The 22188-nt window shown below is 39.7% G+C and overlaps 1 protein-coding gene across 3 annotated transcripts in view; it reads right to left on the bottom strand.

The window, feature by feature from the left end:
* Positions 1-22188, bottom strand: part of lrrk1 (leucine-rich repeat kinase 1) — a 93130-nt gene that overhangs the window by 66478 nt on the left and 4464 nt on the right. Inside the window, exons 2-6 of one of the 3 annotated variants that reach the window (XM_030045751.1) lie at positions 18688-18849; positions 9332-9510; positions 3351-3522; positions 2591-2770; positions 1735-1871 (exon numbers count right to left, since the gene is read on the bottom strand). In XM_030045751.1, the coding sequence (XP_029901611.1) occupies positions 1735-1871; positions 2591-2770; positions 3351-3522; positions 9332-9510; positions 18688-18757 (738 nt within the window). In that variant the 5' untranslated portion in view covers positions 18758-18849. Of the gene's footprint in view, positions 1-1734; positions 1872-2590; positions 2771-3350; positions 3523-9331; positions 9511-15879; positions 16032-18687; positions 18850-22188 lie in introns of those variants that run through there. The other 2 variants (XM_030045759.1, XM_030045768.1) reach the window with 2 other exon arrangements.

The raw sequence follows: 22188 nt of genomic DNA, 5'->3' as shown, positions 1-22188 counted from the left end.
GAGATTCTCTATTGGGTTTAGATTTGACTCTGGCCTGGCCCCATTTCATTGTTTCAATTTTCTGAGCTTCAAGGAACTGCTTGACCTGTTTTGCTTTGTGACAGGGGCATTGTCTTGCCCTTGCAGTGAGGGTACTGCATGTTGCCGAAGGAGGTTCACATAAGCATTGCATTCACCCTGCCATGTAGCTGTACAAGAGGCCCAGCTCCTGCTGCAGAAAACATCCCCCAAACCATGACACTTCCTCCTCCAAATTTAACTGACTTCTTTACACACTCTGGGTTCAGTCTTTCCCCAGTCTGACACCGAACATAATGTTTCCCATCAGACCCAAACAAATTGAATTTACTCTCATCACTGAAGTGCACTCTGTCCACACAACATGCTCCTCAGCAAAGGCAAGTCTAGCCTTTTTATTCTTTCTGCTGATGAGAGGTTTGGTCACTGCAGAGTGGGCTTTCTGTCCAAATTGTCTTAACGGTGTGACACTGTGTGCTGAGACAGATCCTTGCTGTGTTCAGCACTGAACTGGTGAACAATTCCAGCTGCAGTGTTGAACCGATTCCCCAATGAGTCTTTGCATAATCCAGTCCTCTCGTGCACTTGTTTTGCGTGGACGACCAGCCTTTTTGGGGGACTTAAATGAATCTGTGTCCTTATAAAGTTTCAATATTCTTGAAATCACAGACTTGGAACGCCCAACCTCTCTTGCAGTGGCTGAGAGGGTCATCCCTTTCGCCTTCATCTGGACAACCTGCTGTCGCAGGGTTTCAGTCACCTTAGAGCAGCTTGCCATCTTGCAAAGTAACCAGGAGAGCTGCCAGATCAATAGGGTGTGTCCGACAATTAAGTAAATTATCACCAGGTGCCAGATTAACACCAATAACTGAGAGGTATCTGAAAGTGTTCTCTAATTTTGATCAGAGCTGTTCTGAAAATGTCTCATTTAAGATTTTTATATTATGCTTGAGAATATATTGAAATTCTGAAATATGCTCAAAAACCTGCCCTTATATTCATGTTAGCAGAACTTCAAATAAATACAAGCAGTGACTTTAAAATTTAGCAAATTGTATGTTGTTCTCTAATCATCCTCTCACTTAGAAGGCATGGAAGGTTTGTGATTTAGGCAGAAAAACCGGCACATTTTTACAACAACAACAAAAACTTTGTTAAAGCAGCTTTAAAGGACCATACCAGTGATACTGAATGTTGGACCATTTACTACAATTTACCCACATTTTACACTGCAACAAAAATTTTTACAGCCACCTTAACAGCTACCTTATAATGTTCTGCTTCTGTGGCTAACAAAGTTGTAAACATTCATAAACCACAGAACTGAAAATTGGCTGATTAAAGAAAATGTTTCCCTGGGGATTATTTTTTCGACTTTATTATGGTGATGGAATATTGGAGTTAAGAAAGTCTCTGAAAGTTCATTATCATATCGTAGTGGAATGAATGGAAACCGAATGGCCGAATAAAAGGGAAAGGAGAGGAAAAATTAGTTCTAACCCTAACTGCTTGCTTTGGGAAAAGATTAGGAGTAAGGTAAATACATTTTGAAGCTATTACTCTAAATATGCAGAACCTCTGATATGGTCCTTTTAAGTAAAAACGACTGACCTCTAAAAATACTCAGACAGAAAAGGTATGAAGAGGCTACTTGTTCACAGTCAAGAAAATCAATGAAATTTAATAATTCAACACTTGCATGAACATAGCACAGACCTCCTCTCCTTCTGTATTGGAGGCCTCCTGTAGTTTCTGTCTGAGCAGCTGTTTGCTGAAGGCCGGGTGGTCCATCAGGGTGTATGAGGAGAAGCCTGCACCATTTTCCAGTAGGAACCAGGCTATCTCCTCATTGCCTGCAACAGAAAACACAGACAATATGAAAGCTGGACTGAGCACTCGCTCTGATGCTCCTCAATGACTAAGTACAGAACTATAGCAGAGGCTGGCAGTGAAATTTAATAAGCAATCCGCACAGGATGAATTCCCTTTAAAATATTGTTGCTACTTTCCCTCCAAACTGCCACTAAATGTCAAGAGAGAAAAATGCAGTGTAGTCTAAGGTTGCATTCAGTCAAAGTTTTCTAATTGCATTCTGTATCTGATGGGACTACAGAAGGAGCTGCTCTTATATTTGTTGTTGAATGCAGCTAGATAGACACAATCCATGTGAAAGTAGACAGGGTTTCAACTTTGAAGAGTGCATGTCGCATGTGGACGCAAACATGGCTGAAGCACCAGAGAATACCTTTCTGTTGAAAAGGACTTCATAAAGCTTCATCTGAACACAGCCTAATGTGTTGGATCCACATTGGAGGATTTGAGTTGTTGTTTTTGTGGCGATGGTGCACACATATAGATTCCAGCTTTAATCCATTTTGAATTCAGGCTGCAACATCACAAAATGCAGAGGACACTGCAGCAACTGGGATGTTTTGATGAAGTGATTGTGTATCAGTGAAGTGGAACTGATAGTGTTATAGAGTGTCCATATTCACACCGTCTGCAGCGCTCTACGTGAACATAACACTTTCAGGACAATCCAGAGGCAAGTCATGTGCCATCCCCCATCTACCTGCTCGTGCAGCCGCGTAAAGTGGCAGGCCGGTAATTACGGCAAACTCATCACTGTGGATGGCACAGTCCTTGGCATCAGCATCGTAACTGTGAACCAGCAGCCGAACCACTTCCAGATGCCCTTGCTGGCAAGCTGTCGCCAACATCCAGTTCAACAGATCTTTCCTCAGGCAGTGACCTGGCACAGAGACCAAAACAAGTCAGGGAGGTTCATAAAGAAACACAACAGACTACTACCACCATTACAGCAAAAACTAGTACTAATATTCCCATTCCTCTTGTTTTTGTTGAAAGGTTTTTGAAGGTCAACACTAATATTTTTTGGATTGATAGCCCTTATTTTGTACTGATAATAAATATCTTTAGATATCTGTTTCAATGCAAATCAATCCCAAGTATTCAACACTGTATTGATGTCTGATCAACACAGCCATGTGTGCTGTGCAATTTCATCCACAACGATGTTAGAATTAGTTAAGATTATGGCCTTCCCATAGACAACAGTTGCAATATTGATCAATACTAAATCACTTTCTAATCATTCAAACTGCATCATGTCCATCACATCAGAGGTGGATGACACTCATGAACATTGATGTTCAATCAAAAAGTCCAGGATTGCTCCCATTTAACCAGTTTGACCCTATTACTGCACAGGCTGTTGTGTCTTTGTGGCGTTTTACTAATAACAGGCTGGTGTTAATCAATTAAAGACCTGCAATGTGTCCACTGATGAACCTAATCCTCGTTCTTCCTACCAGGTACAGAGTCCAGCAGTTCTTTGACCAAGCTGGCATGGCCATAGTGAGCTGCAAGGATGGCTGGGTTGTTGTCCGACGGCTCCTGGGGTACAGTCACATGGGCATCTTTTAGGAGGTAGCACACACTCTGCAGATCGCCGTGCTGGGTGGCCACACACAGGAGACGCACCTACGTCAAAGATAAAAGGACCATTAAGCAATCTCTGACCTCAAATGGCCTCCACCGGTGACCAGTTGGACCCCATTTCTACTCATTTCAGTTTACGCCAGGTAAATCTGTCCCAGAATGTAATCAACACAAGATGTTTGCCCCAGAGTAGGCAGGGTATGATTCAGAATCTTAATGATTACAAGCAGACTATGAGAATTTTTTTGACAGGCCCAGACATCCCCCACTTAACGTCATGAACTGTGGAACCACCATATGAGTGATAAACATACCAGGGAATTCACCAATCGTTCAATATTACAAACATCAAAATAATCAGATATAGGAACGCTAATACAATCAGCTGCAGGCATTTATGGTAACTTTTAGATGTACGAATACAAATAATTTTGGATGTGGTGTTCCAAAAAGTTACATGTATGAACACTTCCAAGTTACAGCAAGATGTCATCCCACTTGAATGTCTCTTCTAACATCACATTAACAAGGATTATACTAGTGATTTTGAATGTTTGGACCATTTACTTCAATTGACCCACATTTTACATTGCGACAAACCATTTTGCAAATCATGTGGGGGAACTACAGACCTCACAACAGATAATCAACATCCCTCCATTTTCAAATTTGGATTTTTGGTTAAATTACAACCTTTTAATGTTCTGCTTCTGCGGCAAACAAAGTCGTCACCATTCATAAACCACAGAACTGGTAATTGGTTGTGTAAAGCAAACGTTTCCCCAGGGACTATTTTGTAGGAGAGGAACCATTTCACTCTGCCCAAGTTCAAGTCATCAAGACACAAAAGTGCTGCTGCTTTAAGGAAAACTAATGTGGACGAGTATTACGATGATGGCATACTGGTACGCAGAATGTCTGAAGTCTCTGATAGTTCATTTTCATATTCGTAGTGGAATGAATGGAAACCAGTGGCTGGATAAAAGGTAAGAAAAATAATATCAGAGTTCTAAAATGCGACTGCTTGCTTTGTGAAAAGCTTAGCAAAAACATGAAGTTTATATATTTTGTAGATATTGCACTAAACATGCAAAATCAAAAGTTGTGGGTCTGGTTCTTCAATTTGGCAAAAAGGCATTCAAAGATAGGTGGAGGTGAGGTCACCGACAACCAGCAACCTGGGAATAAGACGAGCCTGCTTATCATCACCTTGACTGGCTGTATCGGTCACATGTCTGCTCAGAGAGGAGCCCCACACTGCAGATTGCTCCAAGCAACTGAGATGGTGAGAGGCTGAATGCCATCATGTGGGCAGATTTATTGTTTTGTTAGCAGGAAATAATGGCTGACTGTGACGGTCATAAGAACCACCTGAAATGGGCCCTGGACTCACTGCGGAGTCACTGGGAGTCAATTTCTTGAAACACATCAGAGGTGGGAGTCTGCACCCTCCCCACACCAACAGCAGGGGGCAGCAGTGACAAGCACTGTTAAACACAAGTTTCTGGAATTTGGTATGACTAAAGTGTGAGAAAAAGAGGGAAAACACACACACACACACACACACACACACACACACACAAACAAACAAACAAACAAACACCAAATTTAGTCCTGAACCGGTTTTGGTCCAGAAAACAATTTATAATGATAAATTTCATTTGGATTGGGCTTAGATCAATGTTAATTCTGACAGCCAATTCTGAGCTGGTTTTAATTTTATCCCTAACATTTTGTTAATTTTGTTAATGACCTTTATAAATAGACTGATCCACATTCCTCATTATAGCTTCCTTTATGTTTTATCTGGCTTTTGCTTTTATATTGCACTCATCATCATCATAATATCAATAGTGAAGTCAGCATTTTTGTCTTTTTTTTGCTGATGAAAATGTCATCATATTTCATAGTTTTTGTCAAAGGTTGTCTAATGTTTATTTTGTTCTAATTTTATAGTTTTGTCTTGTTTTAGTCCTGGAGAACATGTCGTTGACAAATACTCATTGTCATTGTCATTGTCATAGTTTTAGTCAATAAAATGTGCACTGGCACAGAGTTTACCAGCTGCTTCAAGAAAAGCAACCATCACAATAAAATAAATGTAGGTAATACAACTGAAGCAGGGAAGCACTGCAAGATAATGATAACAATAATGACCATATAAAAGGAAAAACAACTGGATATAATAGGATAAAAAGCAGGTTTATTACAAATAAATTAAGTTTCAGAGTATGTGTCACATTCTTCAAGTGACAGATATTTGACTCTGACACCAAACACCTTGAGTCAGATGTATCCCAATGTATCCTTCAACAACTGTGCATCTGACCCTGCATCCTCACAGAGCTACAGATCCGACAGGGCAAAAATTAACCACAAGATGTACACGTGTTTTTATCTCTGTCATGTAATTTAGCTCCGACCCAACCAGTGCTGCTGCATCATCAGAACAATCAGAACAATATCCCTTTGCAGCAAACAGATCCTCAACTGTTCAAACAGATATATATCACATCCAGCGAAGATACCTCTGTCATTAAAATGTTTGAATGTTTGGTATTCTAATACATAGCCATATTTTACTACTATACTGTAGAAGCTGATTTTGCTGCAAAAATTAAATAATACCAAAAATCTGTTTTTCTGTCTTTTTATTTGCCACAAACAAAGATGAAATGGGCTTATACATAAATTTCTTGATTATGATTACTAGACAACAACAACATGTCAACTCAGTAATAATGTCTAAGATTACAGGTGCATTATCTATAGTGCATTATAAGGGCACTTTTTACAAACTCTGAAAACTTGTTATGTAATAGTGTGTAAAAGTGTTTTACAAGTATGATCATAATGCATTAGCTCATAAGTCCTTATGAGTAAGACATAAGTGCATTATGATTTGTTTTTATTGCCTAGAGAATAAAGAAAGAGCACTACAGATATTGTAGCTGTAATGTTGCAGACAACATAACTTCTGTTAGGCACTAGGTATATGCTGTATATTCAGTGGAAGGCAGATCAATCTCTGAACACATGTACCGTTGACAAAACTGCAGTGACTCATCTCATTTCCATACAGTACAAATCAATCTCAATGAAAACGAGCTTTCGCCTTGCACAAAAGAGGAAACGTGTGCAAATCGCTCCAACGGCTTCTCTAAATTCTCCACTGTAACTGATCAGTTCAAACACTCAAGTATAGCTATTACTATAAGAGGAACTATGTTATCTCCTGTCACCCATATGAGCAGCACTGCAGCAATCCTAGTAGGCTGTACACAAGTAAGATTACATGCTTCTGACATTAAAACTGCAACTATCAATGAATACACTAGCGCTCAATAAAAACAGAAGTGGCCGCTATCATTTACATGCCTGCCACTCTCTTACAAATAAGTTGATACTTTTATTTAGAAATTACACTTCCTTTATTCAAGTTAAGTCAAGGTGCAATTATGCTGTCCTCAGGAGTCTAAGGGGAAAATTATACCTAAGAAAAGCAAGGAAGACCATCACTGTCCCCAAAAAGTCCTGTAATAGCCCTTTTTCACAGCAGTTATTAAACTATACTACAATTTAATTTTTTTGGCTGTAGCTGTTTTTCCCACTAAGATGGCTATGTGGTGAGGGAACAGAACACAATGAATACCCTGACGCTTAGTGGGACAAAGGATAAGCAACACAATTCATACATCCTGATTCAGGCGTGGGATGGAGAATGAATTCATGAATTTCCTGTCACTGCAGCCACAAACTGTGAGATGCTGCAAATTCCAGTGGCTCAATCAGGTGAGAACAGAAAAATTCACAGTTGGCACTTCTGCATCTGCGAGTAACGCACACCACACCAGTGGTATGTAATTTTTTTTCTGACTAGCATCAAGATGTGGCAAGTATACAGGATCTGATAAGTGCTGCAGAATCCTACAGGATCCTGCTCTGGGTGGTCAAACACAAAGGCAGCTTTTCAGTTGAACACCGGCTGGCGTGCAAAGCGACAGGCCTAAGCTCTTTAGGTACAACATGACGGACCCAATTCAAATCCATGTCTGAAGGACACTGAGCCAGCTGTGGCAGCCGACCAAGTAGAGCAGGCTGTGTTCAAGACAATGAGGTGAGTCCACCTTCCTCCTGCCTCATTCTCAGTGTTGCACGAGTGAAATTTCAGCACTACTTTGATACCATTATAAAAGACTGAATTTAGTTCAGAACTTCAGAACTTTTCACTAGATGTGTTTGGCAAGCAGAAATTTCATTTTGGCCTCACCTAATCACTTGACCTCCAAAGGGTGTAACTTTTCTTAAATATGATCTAATCTTCTTACTTCTCAATACATTTCTTGTGTAAATGAGACATGTTTATGTAAGATTGTGCACAGGCTGACCTGAAACCAAATAACTTCTTCTAATGATTTTCAAATACAAGGGTACAAGGCATGCCATGTATGAAAAGTGACTGAAAATTTTCAGCAAGCAGGAAGTAGAGGAAACATCCTAGAAAGATCAGTCAGGATTTTTCTGAGTCAATCATAGAATTTTTCAGTAAGCTCAGCGGTTCCATCAAAGAAAAATTCCTGACATTTATTTTATTTATTTATTTATTTAAAAGGGACAGTGCATACTGATAAACATTTCACATGTAAATATGCCAGTTTGTAGCCATAGGCTAATTTCCAACATTACATTACAACATTACCACAACCTTTCACTTCCATCAAAATGCTTCTTCTATTTTTCACACTCTCTCTTCCAGTTCTCCTGTCTGTTGAGATCCAGGCTCATTAACAACCCAGTATGTTAATGTTAGTGCAGGCAGAAGTAGGGCAGATCTCCCATGATGCCTGGAAAGGATGCATTCCCAACAACAAGCCCAGGACACCCACTCACTCTTCAAAACATCACTGCGTACAGTGAAACACTGCAGGAAACACTGTGCATCACAGTGGCGAGTTCAGCCGCCCAACGATGCTATCTCAGCGGCAGACCCACACTGACACACTGGGATACATCAGGAAAGACAAGATCTGTCTTGACAACAGATGCATGTCATTTTCTGTTTGCACCACCATTCCACCAATACACGATTTTGGAGGCTGACATTGCTAATAGTCAATATTTTATGCCTGAATTCAGCATCTTTAACTTTTTCCAGTATCAGCTCCAAATATTCCAAATGACAGGTACAGGTATACAGTATTTTCCTTTTAGTAGACAGTTAGCACAGTCAGAGCTTCAGTGAAATGGGTTTCTGAGGGCCAATACAGGTACTGTTGCCAGTACTAAGAACACAAAGGGTTTTTTTTTTTCAAGCTGCCGACAGCCAGTCTTTGTGCTGATATTCAACTTTATATCCATTCACTGCTTTACTCCCTCAGAGTATTCAGGGTTTCCCGTAGAATTACATCCCAGACCTCCATACATGAAAGCTCACCATTGAGAAAAAAAGGAAATACATGAAATACTAATGCTAATATCACTTCTATTCATACAATTATTACCACTGCTGCTGCTGCTACTACAACTACTAATAATAATAATAAAACCATATTCATGCATGCTTGTGTGGAAACTGATCAAATCAATGAGGGTGAAGGTCAGTCTTCCCGTAAGGGACCAGTAAAATATTGATTTGTTTTACATGAAATATGTAATCAAGCCACCAGCATCAAACACATCACATCAGAGGTGGATGACACTGACTGGCCAAAATGTGATTTTTTTAAAAAACAATATTAAGTCAACATCAGCTTACCCAAGCCTGGTTTACCACCCACATTACACAAGTCACGTGTTGATGAAGAAAGCGGTTGTAAAGGCGATGGCCGTGTTTATTTTTAAGTCTACTCACCCCGTCGATCCGGGGACTCCCTGCGCTGCACTCCACACAGCAGGCTTGCTGGATCAGCTCACTGGCGGTGTCCAACTCTCCATCTTCATACGCTGCCTGGATGTTCTCCAGAGTGGGAGATGGAGTGAGCGTCGAAGCCCCCACCAACGATGCCTTGGCTCCCATATCCACCCCCGGGCCTGACACCGCACAGCGCCAACAAAAAGGGGGAACAGGAGAACAAAAGGGGTGGTGGGGGTTAAAAGAGAATAAGTGAGGAGATTTTGCCCGCCACCCCATCAGATCATAGACAGGCTGGTCGTGGCATGCTGCCGGCTGAACACATCGACTTGCTGTAGCCCAGGGAGTAGGCATGCAACCAGAACTAGGTCACCTTACCAAAGAATGCTCTCATGTCTTAGACTACCGTATGTGCAGTGGATTAGTGCACACTGTTAAAGAATCAGAGGCTGGCGGGTTAAATCAACACCCAAGCTTGGACTCTGCGTTCACAGTTGGCTAAATAGTGATAAACAGAACTGGTGCAAACACACAAGGGTGCAACCAACGTGGCTTTTGAGCGCCACTACTGCTCCCAATATTTTTAGACTGAAGTCGTCAATAGATATTCATTTGTTCCAGTTTTTGATATGAATAAATCTGACTCGTTACATGCAAAAAACATTCCAGGACATTCCAAACATTTAGTATTATCTTGAGGATAATAAGAATAATAGCGTTCATGCATTCTTGGGTGAGATCAAAGTATTTACTGTAATTTGCAATTCAGGTCAATGACCTCAGTGTTTAGTTCAGCAATACATAGAGACACAATCAAACTGCGGCATATATATCATATTACAGGTTAGTGATTACTAATCTACAGTATTAAACATACAATTGTGTGTTTTTGATTGAGTTGTAGGCAGCTATTTCTCTGTAAGTCCTATTTTTCTGTGTTCTCCCTCTAACACACATTTTCATGGAAAACTGTTCAGCACTCAGCAGACACAACTAGTTGACATGTATAATTTATAAAAAAAATTCAAAAAAAAAAAATCCACTGTATGACAAAACTTACATAACTGCACACTTGCACCAGAAATGACTATAGGACTTGGACAATATAAATATAAATTAAATTAAAATTAAAATGAACTTAAATAAAATTTTATTAAATAAAATGTAAATTAAAAAATAATTATTGTTCACCTTTAAAGTCCAAATTATGTCATATTTGATCATTTATCCTGGTAAAAAAAATTACTTTTTTTCAGTAGATCGCTTAGTTACACTAATATTATTCACGTGAAGCAGTCATATAGAGTTGTTCTGATATGATTTGATATGTTTAAATAAAACACTTGTGTAGACCAATTCTGACTATAAGGAACCAGGAAAGTTGTATTGTAGTTGATCATCTAACCATGACTTTTTTTCCAGTGTATCTCTTAGTCAGTAATATTGTTTATGTGAAACAGCCATTTCAAGTTGGTCTTGTTGACTTTTGAAAAAACAAACCAACACTAGAGTGACTGGTAAAGCTGGTGCTGATGATATGCAAAGCAGCACCCCGTCAGACGATGGGATTGGCTGTCAAATGTGATGTACCAAATCTAGTTGGCCCGGGGTATGTCTGAATCTCAGGTTTTGGTAGAGGATTGTGAAAACAGCTCTCTAGTGACAAAATCTGAACAGATGCAAGTTAGTATATTCAAGGTCAGACACTTTAGAGGACCTTAACATAAAAAACTGTTTTTGAGTAAAGGGGGACTTTAAACAGGAGACACAGAGTAAATTTGAAGAAAATACAAAATTATCTGGTAGTCCAAATTGCTCTAAACGGTTCCATTATTGGTGTATTGGCACTCACTCTCAATGATGGTATAAAATAGGAGGAAAAGTTGACGAGGTGGCACAAGAACTATGATCCCTCACTTATTTTACCACCTCAATACATTTGAGGTTATGAAAGAGAGGAGACAGGTTCAGTGTGTGCCTGAACCTTAATCTATCCTAATAAAATGTGACTGTGAATGTGGGCATGCAAATACAGTAGCCTAAGTCCCATTTGCGCAGGATTATGAAGTGCACTGAACTCACCAGTGATACGGACACAACTGTTTCAAGTCAAGATTTCAAAAGTTTTCACTTCTGGCAAAGGAAAAGTTGGCTATAATAGTTGGTGCAATAATCTATTCAAAATACAGATTCCTTTTGATAGATTTCACGGATGGCTGCATTTTCCACGACAGCAGGACAGAAATCCCTCATCTAGATGAAGGAAGACATCACACAGCAAAAATAAACTGCTGAGAGAACCAAGAGTTTAATTCACAGAGGATAACATAGTATGATAGGAAATCTGAGCATCACACAGGATTAAAATCACCACAATTATTACAAATCACATCCCCGGGTAATACTAGCCCTGGGCAAACAGGGTTAGAGTCAAATTTTTTTTTTTTAAACTGTTGTAATAATTGCCAATTTATAATTACCAAACAAGTACATGATGGCACCTTCTGCTTTTGGATAGGACTGCAAAGAATCCACTCGATAAATAGTTCTTCAAATTATGTGACAAAACCGAAAAATGCTAAGAAAGGTGAAAAACAGAACTGAAATAATTAGTCAGTTGATCGATTCGTTCATCGGTAGAAAATTGAGTGATTATACTTTTGATAATCAAACAATATTTTTAGCCCAAATACCAAACATTTGCTGGCTATTATGCACAGATGCTAAGAATTACTTGCTTTTCTCAGTTTACTCTCATTTTTTTTCTCAGTTCTTGTACAAAATAAATTTGGGGTGTTTCCTAGCTGCTGATCAGACAAAGGAAGCAATTTGAAGACATCATTTTCAGCTCTGACAATGTGTGATATTTGTCATTAGTTTAAACAGTATTGAGACAAAATGATTAATCAAAGAAATCATTGACGGAATAGCCAACAATGAAAATATTAGTTAGTTGCAGCCCTAGTGAAAAATACATTTCTATGCAGACTACACCGAATCCATCAAATTATTAGAATGTATATAACAGCCATTTTAAAAGTGGCAGAAACACATTGTGCAAAGACTATGGCCATTCAGAACAGTTGCTATCACTGCTGCAAGAAGCATTATGATCAGTAAGTCCAGGCAAGGGAGGGGGAGGGCTTTCCATCTCAGAATCTCAAATCAGATCAGAGAACGCTCCTGTTATAAAGGGTGCTTTAAGGTGCAAGAGCGCCAGCCTTGGTGGGTTAGTCTTATAGCTGGAACAATTTGTGCTTCACTTACTCTTTTCAAAGGCATCTCTGTGCCACAACTAAATCTGCATACATTTCTTAGTGACTAAGACAGAAATTCTGCACACCTGGCTCAAGCAACTGAGCTGCACAATCAAATGCAAAATGCCCTCCCAATGCAATTTTGGTGAATGTGAAACTCAATGTAAGTCAAATCTGGAGTTCATTTCCATCGGTTAATACTGTTTAGTTTCCCCCTTTAACCGTTCAAGATGTTCAAACTGAGCTGCGTGTCCCTGTGTTTCCTGTAGCCCTGCAGTTTTACTCTGGCTTTTCTATGAATAATTAAGACAGAGAGAGCCTGACAGGGCTGTACAGGCTATATGAGAAAGCCTAAGGGAGTGAAACCATTAGACCTATATGCACCTCCCACCCCACATCAATACTGCCCTATCCCTGTCTGGGACGTCCTGGCTGGAAAAGGTGAAAAAAGACCTTGAGAGGGCGAATCAAAGCATAGCACAGCACTCAGACTGGCCAATATGACCTCCATTACTCAAGTCCTGCTCTTCCTCTTTTAATTGTTCATCTGGTTTGGAGACAAAAAAGGAGTACATATTCCCGCCCACCCTGTGACAAGTGAACAAATGACTGCATCTGTGTCATTACCAATCTACCAATCAATGTGAAAGGAGAGGAGGGGGGAAATGGGAGGAAATTACTTATTTTTAGAAAACCAAGAAAGAGTTATGGATCATATGTACTAATGGCAGAAAGGATTCAGAGATTAGACAAAAATTAGTGCATAGATGTTTGCTTAGTGTCACACTGCAGATGCACTAGAATCTGATAGTATAAGACTTGATACACTGAGGTTGATATTGTCCTTTCCATTAAAAACCACATAATGGTGAGTGAGTGTTATCCACCTTTAACATAATGAAGGTTCCTCCCTGACCACACCTCGTCAATGAATACATTTTAACTATTCGGCCCAACTGCTTTTTATATCAGGTGTCTGACCAGAGAAGTGATTCCAGTATAGTGGGGGAGGATTTTACTCAGAAGTCTATAAAACCGACAATCAAACCTGTCTTGACCTGTCTTGCCTGAATGAATTTCTATAGCTTGGCTTTCCAACAAGAGTTTTAATGTGCCATGATGGTCTTCCACCCTGACAAGAGTCAAATTCTGGGGGAAGCATTTTTGGAACCTTTCAACATGAATTCTATCAGGATTATTTGTTTGTTTTTTAAATCAATATCACTATCATGACTAAGTATCAGAAACCTCAATCTAAAAATATCAGTATCAGCCTTCAAACACTAGATATAATCACTTATGGTTAGCTTGTGTTATATCACGCCTTTGGAGAATGGAATGATTCTAAACTAGAAAAGGTTAATTCTGTGTGCTTGTTTCTGCTTGAAAAAGTAGATGGTTAAAGAATTTCAAGCGGTATTTGTAGTAGTAGCAGTATAAGTAGTAGTTATAGTAGTATTTGAAGTACCTGAAACAATAGATAAAACAGTATTTGACATACTTGATGTATCAAGTACTTTAACCCCAAGAGGGGTTAAAGTACTTCAAGTGCCATGAAACGTAAAAGTAGCAGGAAGGTATCACGTACTTCAAGCAGTACTGGAAACAGTAACAGTAGAAAGGGTAAAGTATGCTTTACAATGATCTTTAGGTTTTGAAAGAGCTATAATTATTAACAACATTTAATAATCTGTGTTAGTCGTCCATGTAGAGGTGGTAGATGGGCCGCTATTTCAACCAAAAACTTTGATTCAACTCAAATTAATAGCTCTTGCATCAAAAATAAGCCTAACAAACTGTAAGTCACTGAGAAAAGTAAAGTCCAAAATGCTTCATTTTATTCAGCAAGTAAAAGCAGAAGTTGAGTTAAATATATTCCTGTACAATAAACAGAGTGGTTGAAAGTAGGCATTTCCAACATCTGCCCCTGCAGTGACCAAGTTTTAGCATAATGTAAGTGAGTGAGTTGTGCTCATCTTTTTCTCTGACCAAGAATCTACAATTAGAAAAAAAAAAACACTTGTCTTCAAGGGAAGCTCAAAATGCACTGTAATGATCAAAACAATTCAGCACATCATTACTTACATCATTTTTTTTCATAGCTACATATGAGTGATGATGACTCAGAAACAAAAAGGTCAATGCCAGACAGCTACCTCAGAGGAAAAGCAGAGTGTCTAGTTTTAGGGGGAATTTCCACGGCTCCTTGATCTTCCTGAAAGGACGTCAGACTTTCATGAATAACTTTCACTTTCCCTCTACAAACACTACACCAGGATAAGAAGCCAGATGGGTTCAAACCTACTGTAGACAGAGTGTGATCACAAAAGAAAATCACAATGTCATGTAATGGCAAGGTCATTTAAACTTTAGCTGACAAGTCAAACTACAAAGTCGTGCTCTGATTAAATCAAGTCAAATCTTTGGCAATTCAATCAGCAACCTGTTGTGTGGGAACAATTCAATTTCTCAGAGTTTTATTCTTGCCAGGGTCAAAAGCCTCTGAAACAGCATTCCTACCATCAATAACATCGACAATATACTGCATATATGCACACGTTTAAGAATTGGATCCCAATTTCACATTAGATTTAATTCATGATCTACTGCTGTGGTGCTTTTGTTTCCTCTTTTTTGTGTTTTTCTGTGTGTGCCGGTTTGTGTGGGTGTAAGAGACAATGTAGAGACTGTGCCACATATAAATGTGTATGGAAATATGCAATGCAATACATACAATTATGTAGAGGAATCAAATCTTATAGACATCTAGAGTGAAATTGCTTGACTATATTTTGGCTATTATTCACAATTAAAACATTTAAATTTATTCAAAATTGAACTTGACCATTTCCATGACAAAATTTATTTTAAAAAATAAATAAATAAAGTTTATTTTTGTCCTCAGAAACAACATTTAGAACAACATTGAGAACCACAACCATGGGACACTAAAACTGTCCTTTGAAATCCATAATAATGATAATGTGATCAAAATGTCTCTTTAGATTCAGCTTGAGAGCTTTCCTTCATGTAGTACTTATCGATTCTATAATAAATATGTTACCAGTCAAACTGCCTATCCATCCTGCTGGAGGTGGATGACAATGACTGGAACATATCTGATTTTTAATCAAATATACTGGCCCACTCATACAGGGTGTAATCCACGTCCACAGCAGCTTTAAGGCTCTGTCAGTCCTACATGTCCAGCATGTAAACAAGGCTTCAGTCAGGGTCTAGCTACGTTCAAAGAAAGCCAGTCTAGTCGCACTGTTCTTCTCTCCTACTAACCTGCTCATAGTGAGGCAGTCATTCGTCCGTTTCCGCCTCCCACCTCTTCCTCTGCATCCATCACAACTAAAGCTGCTGGGTTTGTTCTCATGGCTTTCCTCTGGCCGCTATTTGTCTACCCTGCGACTACAGCCTCCTCAGCCATCCTGGACGGTTTCCTCTCCAGCCCTCTCGCTCTGACTGGCTGTGCTTGGAGAGAGAGAGAGAGGGAGGGAGGGAGGGGTAGACCAGAGAACGAGCGGGGGATGATGCTCCTTTGTCTGTGAGCCACGCCAAGCCTCGTCTCCTCCCTCTCTCTCCTGCTGAGAGCCAGTAATCAGAGTGGGACAGTCACACACCGACCCAGGAATGGCTTTATCGTGCCGGGCAGAGAGCGATGAAGATCCCCCTCCCTGGTATTGGCGCTACTATATTAAGCTGTAGTCTAGAACAATTCATTAAAATATCAAAATCGCAACATGGTCAAGTGCAATTGGAAAAGCTGCAAGTGTATTACAAAAGGGAAAACAAAATGCTTTGATAGCTGGCCTACAAGTCATTTTCTATATACTCAAGCAAACATAATCAGACCTAATCAAAAATGTCCAGTTTTAGTAGGTTGTTTTTTGTTGTTGTTATTTTTGTGAAAATGAAAATGATGCAAAAATTAGAAACTCCCATTAAAATCATAGCGCAGTTACAATATCCATCATCAATATCCATCACAAATAATTGCAATATGATTGGTTTTACCGTTTAGTTCAGCCCTACTATATTCTACTATAATCTACTTATAGTGGTGTGTACTGTAGCGAGACCCCGTGTCCTTTAAAGCAGTTATCTGCAATTTACCTTCCTGTACTCTATGGCACACAATCTATTATACGCTACTATAATTTAGTGCACTCTACACTGTAATCCAATATACTACACTCCACCTTAATCTACCCTAATCCAGTGTATTCTACTATCACCTGTACTTCACCAAACTCTACTGCAACGTATTGGAATCCACAATATTATGCTTTAAACTTTAACCATACGTTTTTATCTGCTGCATTCTAGTATACTCTATTGTATTCCAAGGTGCAGTGCTGGCCTAGGGGTTCTGAGGGGTTTTGTTCTTGCCCGCTATGAGAATTTAGGTCAGGAGATGTCATATTGTTTATGAACTGTGGGCCCTTTGAAACTGTATAGGGCAGTTTATAGTAGGGGTGTCTCAACGTACCTGTACTGATGATAACAAGTGAAATATTGATATCATGTTATTAATACGCATGTGATAATATCATGTAAATAATCCAGTGCCTGTTAATCATTTCCGTTTATTTCTGTTCTCGCTTTGTCTATCAACCCCCTACACCCACACACACTCCTGACATGGATACAGACTCTCTCTCCACCTCCCTACTGTAATTTGAGTTTATATTCTGGTGATTTATGGCGATGGTAATAATCTGGTGATAATCACATTTTATGGTCCATTTCGGCAACATTTGGCTTATACTTCAAATGATGTCATTGTTACTGTTGCTGTAGTCATTATGATCATCATTGAGTCTGCAAGTGACTTGAACTTTGACCCCCATCGCTCCCTCAGTTGTCATGGAAACAGCAGGGCTTCTTCCTAATGTCAATGCAATTTTCATCTCATATAATAGCCAAATCAGCAGTAATGGCAGATCAGAAATTTACTGAGCACTTAATTTTTTTTTTTTTTTAAATGACTTTGCTATATCCCTTCTTAGTTTAAGTGGCTGCATCCAAAATCAGTGGAGTGATGATGGAATGTTGGGAACATTGTGGTATGTCTACTGTGATTAAGGGCTCAGCATGAACTGGACATTGAACTTGCTCTGTTGTTATGTGTCATACTTTATCATATTCTAATGTTAAACAGTAATATAACATAAGCAACTGCAATTCTGCCATACTGCACCATAGTCATCTATTTTAAGGGATGTCCCCTTTAACCTTTTTTGTCCGCGACCCTAATCATTCAGTATTTAGCATCTACCCCTTTTAGTTTTACCACCTCTAGATTTGCTTGCACTGCAGATACTGCATGTAGCTGTTGTGCTGCTTTTGGTTTAAAATTTGAAATAATTCCACACAGCCGACATTTATTTCAACAGAGTGCTTCCTTCCTCAGTGATCCTCAGTGGCTGAAATTAGCGGAGAGTGACTTTTGCAGTACTATGTATTCTGACATTTCATGTGATTTAGGTAAAAGGAAAATAAGGAGAATTACACTGACTGGAATTTGATCAGGCATTTTTGTAGCTGATCCCACTCACTTCAAAATTCATAAATCAGGCCCCAGTGCTGATCTTGGATATCAGCTTGGACCATTTCTATCTATAATCTACTGTAATCTGCTGTGCCCTGCTTTCATGTACTGCACCAGTTGGAAATAGTCCTATCTCAGATTAGCACACTGCCCTCCCTTTGGGTGTGCAAAGAGAAAAGGTTGGGGAGATAAGACTTAAATATATGCACACACACACAAATTTCCCTCTCTGTTCAGTGAGCACGGTTTCCTTTTTCATTTTCACACACAAATACAACAACACAGTGAAGGCCTCTGACTCTCAGACCATTGCAGTTTCAGTTCTCCTTGCTGCTATTTACGCAGCACCACAGACGCTCTGTACACACTTTCTTTGCAGTCAGAGCCTCCTGAGCAACTTGCTACTCCACCTGGGCCACTAATTCATTCACTAATTCATTCTCATGCCACCCACACCATGGTCCTGCACCAGGAAAAAAGGTGTATGGAAACATGTAAAGATATTAGTGAGAAGGGGGAAGCAAAGCGACAGTTCTCACCATTTTGTTCCTCCATACTGCAGGGAATGTCTCCAGTATCCTGGGAAAGGCCCACAGACCAGTAGGACATTCCAAATGGAGTCACCAGATTACCAGCATCAGAGCAGAAAGGTGGCAGGACTTTTCCCAGAGAGAAGGGAAAACCTGGATTCAGTTGTCTCCCTGTACAGATAACATACATAAATACATTACTGACAAAGAATCAAGACTGAACACAATTGCTTAAACTTAGTACGCTGGACTACTAGCATGGGAGGTTTCCCAGCAGTGTCTGGTGAAGGCTTGACCTGAAGACACAATTTCATAAATCCCAAAACCGTCAAGTTAAATTACACCACTATCTTTCCAGTAATCCTATGCCTTGTGAATGTTGTGGTGCATACACCATACAAGCGAGCACAGACAAGGAGCACAAACTATGAGACAAAAATCCATCCCAATAAAACCACACACCCAACCAGAGACTCCTGCTTGCTTGAAGCTCACAGACGCTTCCAGACCAGCTTAGATTGAACAAGCAGCAGTGACAGGCACCAGCAGCAACTTGGCTCAAACTAGGCTTTACGTCCCACATCTCAAAAGCTTGTCTGGGACTGAAAAATCACGCAGCCTGGCCTTAACTGACACAGGTCAAAGATTCTAGCAGTTATTAGACAAGCATATGGGAAAATGAGAACCAGATGCGGTCCAATCAGTGTCGCCCACCTGAAAAAAATATTAGCTTAACAAGATTAGTTGCAGACAGATAATCGCACACAAAGACAGATAAAGTTGGCATTTTCACTTTGAAACTGACATTTTACATTTCAGGTCTTTTGGAATTGACCCTGACTTTCTGGGTGGGACACTAAATTAGGTCTGGGCAATATATGGATACCATACTATGTGGCATTATTGTGACATAAGGCTAAATATCATCTGAGATGTTAGATATTGTAATACTGAGATTTGCTATAACTGCTGTCTTTTCCAGGTTTTTGAAGCCTGCATTACAATAAGGGGATGCAATTTTCTTTACTTATTATACTGTTGCTATGGAATGCACCAATAGTCATCCAAGCGATATTGTCACAGTATCAATAGAGGTATTCAGTCAGAAATACCATAAATGATTTTGTCAATATCACCCAGTCCTATGTCACATTATCAATACTGAGGTATTCAAATATGACATGATTTTTGAATTTGCCCATAAGTACACTGAAATGTTCATTCCAGGTATGAAAATAGTCAAATATTGGCCCTCAGGAGGCCCCAAGAGAGGCTGTAACTGTTGTGTACTGGTCCTTGAGGCAAAAGGATTGAGAGATATGAGGCTACTTCCTCTCTCTCTCTCTCATGTGTCTCTATGATGCTAAGGCCACAGTAGAAAGCCACTGTGAAGCTCAGTAATCCATCAAGGTCATAATGTGACAGCAGAGGTGATGCAGCTTTCTGTATCATTGGTCCTCGTCTCTGGAATAGCCATCCCAGACGAGGTCAGGCTCTCTGGCTCAGTGGCCAGCTTCAAAAAAAATCTAAAAACCCATCTCTATCGACTTGCATTTGCTTAATTGTTGTGCCCATGTATATGCATATGTACGTATGTTTGAGTGTGTGAAGGTCTGTGTGCGTTTATGTGTGTGTGTATGTGTGCGTGTGTGCTGGTGGATGTGGAAGGATTGGGGGAGGGGGGCAGTTTTACTTTACTTATTTAACTATTATTCTGCTTTTCTTTTATTTGTCTCTGTCTCCACTTTATTGATGTAAAGCACTTTGAGTTGCACCTGCTGTATGAACTGTGCTATATAAATAAAGTTATTATTATTATTATTATTATTAAATGTTGCAGCCTGGCTGGGATCAAGGAGAGCCAGGTGTGGCCCAGCAGGCCAACAAGGCACACCTGTTTCCAGTTAAGCTTGCCTTGACACTGTGGCCCATGTCTCGCAGTGGGTGGAGAGGGCTGCTGTGCTGAACCACGCCACAGTGAGACCAGGGGGCCACAGTCTGAAAAGCCTCTCCCTCCAGAGCCTGCTGGATGCAAAATTAAAAGTGCCCAATTTACACTGTGTCTTTTGTTATAAGTGATGTGGTAAATAAACCACAGTCAAGGAAAAAAAAAACTCTCCAGCTCAGTTTGGTCACCATCACATAGAAACACCATGGCACTATAAAACTGTCTTAGTTAAAAATTTAAACAATTTATCAGATATTAGCTGAGGCAGATGTGTATTTTCAGCACCCAATGACCAATATGGCAGCTCTTTAGGAAACTTTCTTTGATATTACAAAAACAGTTCACTGAGATGTGTTCCTGAAAACATTTGAGGCAGAAATAAACATTGCAGTTGCTACATCTGTCTTCATTTTAAAATCAACAATGGTAAGTTTAAAAGCCTTTTGGGAGTTTCCTAGAAGCAGCAAGTTGGGCTGAACGCCCGTTATTTGCATAACGTAGCATAGACCTCAACTTTATGCAAATTAGGAGACACGGATGTGACACCCCGTCTCTCAACCACAACGTAATGGTACCAGCATGCATCGCACAGCTGCCTACATAGACAATGAATGGGATGCATGGAAATGATGGATCCTGTGGACACAGACCATCAGTCCTTACTGCAGCGGTCTGGGTTCGAAAACGGCCTGAGCCATCTGCCGCATGTCAGCTCTCTCCCCTGCCTTTTCCTGTTCACTATCACTATCAAACACAGTAGAAATGCCTCTGCCAACCAGGCAAGTTGCAGTTTACATCCATATCTGTCCAGACTCATGTCATATTAGTAGTGAAGGGTTTGAAGGAATTAATAAAAAAGGTATTAAGTGCATTTTTTTGGCAAAATGGAAGTCATTACTATATTGACATGTATGATTCCAGTGAATACTTTCCAGTGAGGAACATGGTGTCTTCACGTAAAGACTATTTTTACAGAAGAGTAAAATAGAATAGAAGATACTTTATTCATCCCACAGGGAAATTCAGGTATCCAGCAGCTCAAAAGACACAAACATATAACATATAATAATAAATAGATAAATATAAAAAATACATAATAAAAGCAGCACAATTATTGCTCAAGTCCAGTCAGTCAGAGTACAGAGGACTGATAGAGAGATTCGTCACATGATAAAACAATAATCAGCTAAAGCTCAGCATCAGCAGCTTTAGCAGACAAATGCTTTATTACACGCCAATACAGAGATGTGACAAGTGAGCAGCCAAGCCATGAAGCTTTGGTGATCATTGGTTAAACATTTATAAATTTCTTTTTGCTGGTAAGTTGTAAAGTGCCATAACAAAGGCAATTTCACTGGTGTCGAATCCTTTTGATGTCAGCTTCTTCAGGCTCCTGCTACTGAGTGGGTGAGGTTTCATCTTCCTCATTTTCACAGCCTGACTTTATGGGTCTATGAAATAAATTTATCACTATTGGTTATTATGAAAGCTTTTAAATCATACACAATCCTACAAAAAGGAGTTGTGAAAGTAACTCATTTCTTTTGGGATTGTGGCACCTG

The sequence above is a fragment of the Myripristis murdjan genome, chromosome 3 (genome assembly GCF_902150065.1).
Source record: "Myripristis murdjan chromosome 3, fMyrMur1.1, whole genome shotgun sequence".
Taxonomy (NCBI): domain Eukaryota; kingdom Metazoa; phylum Chordata; class Actinopteri; order Holocentriformes; family Holocentridae; genus Myripristis; species Myripristis murdjan.
The sequence above is the reverse complement of the archived record's forward strand: the minus strand, read 5'-3'. Positions and strand labels throughout refer to the sequence as shown.